Source organism: Olea europaea, chromosome 8, assembly GCF_002742605.1.
Source record: "Olea europaea var. sylvestris chromosome 8, O_europaea_v1, whole genome shotgun sequence".
Lineage (NCBI taxonomy): Eukaryota > Viridiplantae > Streptophyta > Magnoliopsida > Lamiales > Oleaceae > Olea > Olea europaea.
Genome location: NC_036244.1, coordinates 8,882,539 through 8,891,627, shown reverse-complemented (window position 1 = coordinate 8,891,627; position 9,089 = coordinate 8,882,539). Strand labels below are relative to the sequence as shown.

At 33.9% G+C, this 9,089-nt stretch overlaps 1 protein-coding gene across 1 annotated transcript; it reads left to right on the top strand.

Moving 5' to 3' along the window:
* Positions 1–495: 495 nt before the first annotated feature.
* LOC111398250 lies at positions 496–2,765 on the top strand. The gene is made up of 5 exons (XM_023025176.1): positions 496–556; positions 619–701; positions 789–1,116; positions 1,275–1,468; positions 2,655–2,765. The coding sequence occupies exons 1-5, from the start codon at positions 496–498 to the stop codon at positions 2,763–2,765; spliced, it is 777 nt and encodes a 258-aa protein (XP_022880944.1).
* Positions 2,766–9,089: the final 6,324 nt, after the last annotated feature.

Here is a 9,089-nt window from a genome sequence, read left to right as displayed (position 1 = left end):
TGATGATCGGGCATCCAACTAACATGTACCCAACTCTTCAAAAAGACCCCAATGAACAAGTTAATGAAATGGTCGGCTTCCCTAGACAACCACAAAAAGTTATAATCTCTACTCTAACACCTACAACCCAGGATGGGGAGATCACCCTAATCTTAGTTACAGGAATCAAAAAGTGAACTGGTCTATGCAACAAAACCGCCTAAATTTCCAAAAAAATAAGTAGCCATATCCTCCTAGACAACAACAGGGCCAAACTTCGAACTTTGCTATATCTTTAGAAGATATTGTTAAGTCTCTTACCACTAACACTTTACAATTGCAACAGGATAAAAGGGCAAGCATTCAAAGTTCAGAGAATCAGATGGGCCAAATGGAAACTGCATTCAACCAGCTGGGATCCAAAAATTCAAGGAAATTACCTTCTCAAAGAATTGTGAACCCAAGGGAAAATGCAAGTGCAATTATGTTAAGAAGTGGCAAGAGGTTGAAGCACCGATGAAGGCAGTCCCCATATCATCAGAACAAGGAAATGAGGAAAATATCTTCGCAGACAAAGGTACTTCCAACGGTGATGATATACCAAAACGTAAGTTGCACCCATTTCTGAGCATAAACCAGTATCCCCTTTCCCTCAGACTTTAGTAAAATCTAGGAAAGATGAACCAAATAGCAAACTTTATGAGACTTTCCGTAAATGTGAGGTGAATATTTCACTGTTAGATGTTATTGAACAAGTACCTCGCTGTGCTAAATTTTTGAAAGAATTGTGTACACTTAAAATAAAATAGAAACTCAAAGGGTGCAAGAAACTGAAAGTTAGAGAGAATGTTTCTACAGTCATTCAAAGGAAACTTCCTGCAAAATGCAAGGATCCAAGTATGTTTACTATCCCTTGCACGATAGGTGACACTAAATTTGAAAAGGCCATGCTAGACTTAGGAGCTCCATATTCCATGTATGCTTCTTTGAAATTGGGGCCCCTAGTTAAAACTGGTATAGTCATTCAATTAGCTGATAGATCAAATGTCAATTCTAGGGGAGTGATTGAGGATGTCCTTGTAAAGGTTAATGAATTGGTTTTTCTTATTGATTTTTATGTGCTTGACATGAAAAATGGTGACTAAATTAGCCCATCTTGTTAGGAAGGCCATTCTTAAAAACATTTAAAACGAAAATAGATATAAACAGTGTGTCACTGACCATGGAATTTGATGCTAAATAATTCAATTCAATATCTAAATTTCCTAGTGAAGATAATGTTGTTCATTCTACAGATATTATTGATTGCTTAGTACAAGATGTTTTTGAACTTAATGTAAAGGATGAATTGGAGGTTGCTATTAGTAATCATGTTGAAAAGGAGAGTGGAGAATTTACTTTGAGCCCTGAATTGCGAGAAACTGTTGCAGCACTAAACAGTCTTCCAAAGTTACAACAAATAGGTAATGATTCATATGCTGCTTTACAAGTTTCTAATGAAAAACCCATACCGTTTATTTTGCAGGCTCCAAAAACTTATTCACGAAATATTTTCTTTCGATTTAAATCACCGCAAGTGTACGATTTGTTAACAAGTAATAAAGTGGATCAATTGAGTCCGAATATCGTCCTACAGAAATTGATATTTTACCTAACTTGGCCTTAAACGAAACTGATTTGTCAAACGTGAATTGTAGTGACTTAAATTAACCTTACTTGGACTAAATATGTAAATATGTATGATTTGAACAAACTAGAATGCAAAGTGAATGTGTTGAATGCAAGTTGATGGACTCAATGAATATAAAAGCGCACTAGGATCACGAATCCCCAAGCAATGCTGAATTTAACCTTAATTCCACACTTTGACAACACGATGACATTTTGAATAATAAATACTCCTAACTTTATCATACACTCTCTCTCGAGATGAATTGAACCTATTCTCATACACCGCCAACCTATATCTCTATGACGGATGTAAATATACGAGAATGCATGTAGTTTTGTAAGTACTTAGAGATTCACGCAAAGCATATGAGTATTTTTCTATCTCCTATCGGACCCTACGATGATTTATACCTTGTCAGATTTATTCCTCTTCTTTTGAATAGATGAAACAAACCACCAAACCTCATACAATTACGGGCCCATAATCATGGACGCAATTAAATGCATATAAATCATTCAAAACAATCAATACGTGTTTTAGTGTCAAAATACAAAACAAAGAATTAAAATCATATTACAAGGTTCATCGATCTCCTAGTATAGATTTTTCTAGCCTAACATGATGGGAAGAAGAACATAACAATAAAAATCAAGAAAAGACATCATCCTATTGAAATTCTTGAAGTGAGATCTTGAATCTTGAATTGAATCCTCTCGTTCTTGCCTTCTTTTTTCTCTTCAAATCCTCCCAAAATAGTGTATAATGTGTGGTGTCAATTTTTGGACGTCCCTAGGGCTTTAAATGACACCCAAGATTTGTTTCCATAAGAGTTTTAATCAGAAAAGAAAATTAGAATATTTTCACCGCGATTGGCTTGGGCTGTCGCTCAGGCAAAACCTGGGCTGTCATCCAAGCCAATGTTTTCTTCTCAGTAATAAGAAAATCATATGGGGCGATCGCCCAATTTTTATAACTGGGCATTCTTCCTCATGCTGTATTTTAGCCCTCGCAGTCAATTTTTGATTCTTTCAAGCCCTTTTTCTGGCAATTTCAACTCTCTGACTTTCAGTTGCATCCAGTTGAACCCGCAACATCTTTAATCTTCATTTTGTGATCCGAATCAACTATTAAAATGTTGCAATTTAGTCCTCGTACTTTGGATTTTCTTCCTTTTTGGTTCTTTTTCGTTCCGTTTCTCTTAAATTCCACCACATTCATCAAATAGTCCTACAAAACAATTACATAGAATTAAGTTATAATTCAAACTCTTTGATCATAATTAAGTTAGTGAACTAAATAAGTGTGTAAAAACACACTTATCACTCTTAATCCAGATTTGAAGCCTCTCCTCAATAACCTCAAAGATATATTCCTTGGAGATGGAAACACATTGCATGTGATCATCTCAAATGATTGAATGCAACACAAGAAGAAAAATTGATCTATGTTCTCAAGGAATATCGCACAATTATTGGATGGACAATTACAGACATCAAAGGAATCAGTCCATTAATCTATATACATCATATTCTGCTTGAAGAATGAGCAAGATCTACCTACCAATCTCAAAGAATATTGAACCTACCCATGATGGATGTAGTAAAGCAAGAGATTTTCAAGCTTTTGGACGTTGGAGTAATTTATCCTATCTCTAATAGCAGTTGGCTTAGTCTCCATTCAAGTGGTTTCTAGGAAGACTAGGATAACTGTGGTGAAGAATCAAAATAATGAATTGGTTACAACCCATTTTCAAAATGGGTGGCGAGTAACCCGCAAAGATCTCTTTCTCTTACCTTTTATTGATTAAATGCTTGAAAAGTTAGCTGGTCATTCTTACTATTACTTTCTTGATGGCTATTTAGGTTGTTTCCAGATTGCAATTGCCCTAGAGGATAAAGAAAAGACAACCTTCACATGCCCATTTGGAACTTTTGCATATTGTCGCATGCTCTTTGGCCTTTGTAATGCTCCGGCCTACTTTTCAATGATGTATGGTTAGTGTCTTTTCAGATTACATTGAGCATATTATAGAAATCTTTATGATTGACTTTACAGTCTATGGAGACTCATTTGATAATTGTTTGCATAACCTTGCACTAGTTCTTAAAAGATGCATGGAAACCAACCCTATACTAAATTTTGAAAAATGCCATTTTATGGTTGAACAAGGTATAGTTCTAGGGCATGTCATTTCATCTAAGGGTGTTGAGGTAGATAAAGCAAAAATTGATATTAATCAATCTCTGCCTTACCTTGCTAGTGTGCGGGAAGTCCATTCTTTCCTTGGACATGCAGGTTTCCACCGCAGGTTTATTAAGGACTTCTCCAAAATAGCATTATTACAAAAAGACGTGGCTTTTGAGTTTGATGAGAATTGCAAAATATTTCATACACGAAAAGATCAGCTGATGTTTGTACTGATTATCTAATCTCCGGATTGAAACTTTTCCTTAGAGATAATGTCCGACGCAAGCAACTTTGTCCATATTTACTTGGTACCTACATTACTTGATGAAAAAGAAGGAAGCAAAACCAGGATTAATACTGTGGATACTTCTCTTGAGTGAATTCAACTAGGAGATCAAGGACAAAAGAGGAACGGAGAATGGTGTTGCAGACCATTTAAGCCGATGGTTGATGAACTCCAATTGTATGAAACCTTTCCTGATGAGCAATTGTTCTCTGCAAGCGCAACACTACCTTGGTATGCTGACATTGTAAATTTTTTAGCTTCTAACATACTTCATCCTCATTTCTCTAGGGCTCAAAAGGACAAGATAAAGAACGACGTGAAATATTATGTATGGGATGATCCATACACGTGGAAGCATTGTCCAAATCAAGTAATTAGAAGGTGTATTCTGAAAAATAAAATTATCCCTATCCTCATATTCTATCATTCTTATGCCTGTGGGGGACACCTTGGCCCAAAGTGGACAATAAGAAAAGTGCTGGAATGCGGTTCTACTGGCTATCCTTATTTCGAGCTGCATATGTCTTCTGTAAGTCTTATGAGAATTGTCAAAAGATAGGCAACATATCCCAGAGAAATGAAATGCAACAATTACCTATAATTTTTTGTGAAATTTTTTATGTTTTGGGCATTGATTTCATAGGGCCATTTTCTGTATCTTTCGATTTTGTTTATATTATGCTTGTTGTGGATTATGTGTCAAAATGGATGGAAGCTAAGGCCACTAAAGCTGATGATTCTAGAGTTGTTGCAGATTTTATCAAGCCTAGCATTTCCACGTTTGCTTATCAGTGATTGTGGCACTCATTTTTGCAACCGAGCTGTGAAAGCTTTGCTAAGAAAATATCATGTAACCCACAAGGTATCAACTGCATATCACCCACAGACTAGTGGACAAGCAGAAGTATCAAATCGAGAAATCAAGTCTATCCTTGAAAAGGTGTCTGTCCAAGCAGAAAAGATTGGAGTTTTGCTAGATATCGCTTTATAGGCATACAGAGCTATATATAAGACACCTTTTAGTATGTTACCTTTCGAGAACCCATGCCACCTTCTAGTGGAGCTTGAAAATAAAGCTTATTGGGCTATAAAGAACTTCAACATGATGATGGACGAGAGTGGAAAATATAGGAAGCTGCAACTTCAAGAGTTGGACGAAATTCGCAATGATGCTTATGAGAGTGCAAGAATTTACAAAAGAATAGACGAAGGCATTTCATGACACGATGATTTCTAGGAAAGAAATTGAAGTTGGTAAAAAAGTCTTCCTATACCAATCTCGGCTTGGGCTATTTCCAGGTAAACTGCATTCTCGTTGGATTTGACCCTTTGTTGTTACTAATGTTTTTCCTCATGGTGTAGTAGACATTCAAAGCATGGCAACTTAAAAGGTTTTCAAGGTGAATGGCCATAGGCTCAAGCCTTTCTATGAAGGTTTCCAGGTGGAGGACGTGACAACGTTGAAACATGGAGATCCAATTTATGATGATTAAGGAAGAAAGCAATAAGTCTAGCCAAATGCAATAAACAAAGGCACTGCTTGGAAGGCTACCCAAGGGAGTTCTTACCTTTACTATTTATTTATTTATTATTATTATTATTTTTTTTTTGCATTCATATATTCATATATTAATTTTGTTCTTTTCTTTGCTTTTCACTTTACATTGGGACAATGTAAATTTTAAGTATGGGGGAGGGAATTTAAGTTGTTTTAAAATTTTTAATTTAGGTCATGTTTCCGCTTCACAAGCACTTTTTGAGAAAATCTTTCGAAAAATTGAGGAAAATTTGTGGTTATAAATGATTTTTGATTGCATGTGTTGTATGTTAGATTCAATTAGAGTTTGACAAACTCATAATATGATTGAATGAATGATCTTCCTCCTTAGAGTTAATTAGTTTAGTTATTTTCTTTGAGGATGGTAGTATCTAAATTTTGTAAACAAAAAGCCAGTGAAATTTTGAGCTATAGACTGACACATCCATACCAATCTCATTATTTTCTTTCATGAGTGATTTTCTTCCATGGATTTGCTTCTCTAGAATTTGCCTTGATTCTCTTCGAGGTCATATCGATACATGCGTGTATGAACATAATTAAGGACATCTTTGTTGCATAAGTTAGCCACCTTAGCCAAATAGCCAACCTTGTAATTAATTTTTTTCCTTTGTTGAACCCCTTTGAACCTTATAGACTTTTCTTTTGTGAACCTGTGTTATAAGCTTTAAACTAGAAAAATAATATCCTTACCCAAGCTGTGGTAGGATTATGATTGGTAGAATGGAATATGTTCTCAATTACAATTCATAAGTTTAATTATTAGTGTGATATTTTGAAAAAAAAAAAAAAGGAAAAAAATGATGATTGAAAAAAAAAAAAAAAAAAAAAAGGAAAAAAATGATGATTGAAAAAAAAAAAAAAAAAAAGAAGTGATGAAGCTATGTTCATGATTTCTCCTAACATCATAAGAACGGGTTGGGTTTTGTGAAATAGATGCAAAGAAATTGTTAAGTGAAAGATTGGTCTTGCATATTTTGCATACATTTGAGCTTGAGTTAATTCATTTTTAATCCGTTAGTTTCAATGACTTTTGAGTTAGTTACCCAAATATTTCCCACCTTAACCGAAACCATGTTGCAACCCGCGAAAAAGACCATATGATTTGTGTAATGCATGTGATCTAATAGGTAGTGAATGAGAAGATATGCAAGCATATGGTGGATCATGTCCATTGGAATGAACTTGAACGAAACACTTACCCTTTAAACAAATGAGAATTGATTGCTTATATCCTGTGTAAGTCTACGTGTTTGGTTTACTCTATCTTTATATGAATACTTGCTAATTGATTATAAGTTGTATGAGATTCTTTGTTCATGATGTGTAATGCATTTTGGAGAGTTTGATTGTTCTATGTTGATAGTATTGCAACCTTACCATCTTCATGAAAGTCAATTTGAATTTTACTCATAGACATGCAAAAGCTAAGTGCTGGGAAATTTGATAAGACATGAAATGTAGTGTTCTTCATCCATTAATATTTGCACTTTTGTGATTAATTGATACCTATATATACTTAGTACCCTTATATTTTGATTTAGGTTGCAATTGGATGGAAACTACGGAATTTGGAAGAAAAGAGCTAAAAAATACCAAAACAGAAGCAAGTGAAAGTTCAGGGACCAAGTTGCAAATAATTCATTGTTGAACAATCGATGATATCGAAAGAATTTGTGTTAATTTCATCACCATTAATTGCCACATTTTTGCTTGGTTCGTTTGTAATTAGTTTGTCATCTTCTTTATAGTCTTCTTTAATAATTGATATCTCATCAAGTTAAATAGTTGGTTCATAGTCTAATTTCATTGGCAATGTTAATCATTTCCTTTCAAAATTTTCAAGTGGATTATATCCCCACCTTTTAAATTCGTCCCAGAACACGAAATTTCTTGTACGTATTTTGCTTTCATCCAACATAAGAAGTTCATTATAATATTTTGCAAGTGTCTCTTCATTCAACAAGGGAGGACCAATTCCATTAAGATGGTAAGGTTGTATTTTTGACATCTTAAATATTGTTTAAACCACTATAGGTTGTACATAAAGGGATTAGTGTATGGATACAAGCATTGCCCAATATAATGCATCCTATTATAAAGCTCACAAATTATGTCTTCTAATAGCATATCCTCATCATCCTTGACGAGATTACTTTGTTGCAAAAGATTTTGCTCATTTACCATCATCAGAATCCTGTAGATAATGTTGAATAGCGCCTGAAAGCATACCAATCACAAAAGAGATCGGGTGGGTAGCCAAAATTATCAAAAAACAAAAATATAAAAAATTCAAATCCTATATAACATAATAAACTAAAATTAAATACTTTATTTTCCGACAACGGCGCCAAAAATTTGTTCGTTTGAACCCCGCAAGTGCAAGGAATCGTTAACAACTAATAGGTTTAGTGAGTTGAAAGTATCATTACACAGGGAATAAATTCATTTCAAGATTACAAATTTCATAGGGAATTCAAATTATGTAAAACAAAAGAGAATTTGATTTTGTGATTATTCAAAATTAATCTAAAAAAGTGGTAAAATTAGGGTTTTTATCAAATTATGATTGGTTGTATTGGATTTCGACTGTGCCTATTGCTATCTATTTTAATTCTTGATTTGTAAAGTAATTTCCTTCAAACATTCTTCACGATTGATATTCTAAGACAAATTAAATAAATCCTATCCATGATCCGAATCTATTCCTAGCTCGAGTTCGAATGATTAGAATGCATGAAAGTTAAGATTATCCATATGATTGCACAAGTAATAAATGTTATTCCTAACTTCTATTGCACATATGTTAATTTTCCGCATTCTAAACTTACTGAGCACCCCAACACTGTAACAAACAACTAATAATATAATTGGTGGCCAAACAATTTAATAATGCAAATGGATATGCAAAATTAATCAAAAAAATACAAGAAACATTAAACTATTAGTCTTGTATTATAAATAAATAAGAAATAGGGTTACTCTTTATTCAATACCAAAGTGAATCTAGCCTAGCATATTAATATCTAAATTATAAGAAGATAATGGAAAAATATCACCTGGATCATGAAATAATTCAAAAGATGTTGATTTTCATATCCAAGGTTGAATTCTCCAAAATCTTGATATAATTGAGCTTCAATTTCTTGCCAGGGCTTGATCTTCTCTCTCAAAATATAGTAACTATCCCATTTTTCTTGATTAATTTGATGATATTATTGTGTATGAAGAGGTAAGAGAGGGTTTTTTCAATGTGTAACCCTTAATATCTATTTATAGAGCTAGAAATAAGTGAAAATCCTGTCCAATTTGAGTCCCAAAAAAGCTTGAATCGCGAAAGGAAACTGTTGATTTGTTTGGGGGGAAAAAAAAAAACCCAGCACATGCACAGGTATGTCGTTTCTTGT

Coding starts and splice junctions, on each gene's coding strand:
- LOC111398250 (XM_023025176.1), top strand. CDS start 496: ATGAAGGCAGTCCCCATATCATCAGAACAAGGAAATGAGGAAAATATC. Junction 702..788: donor AGACTTTCCGTAAATGTGAG/GTGAATATTTCA, acceptor AAAATAAAATAG/AAACTCAAAGGGTGCAAGAA. Junction 1,117..1,274: donor TGTGCTTGACATGAAAAATG/GTGACTAAATTA, acceptor TTCATTCTACAG/ATATTATTGATTGCTTAGTA.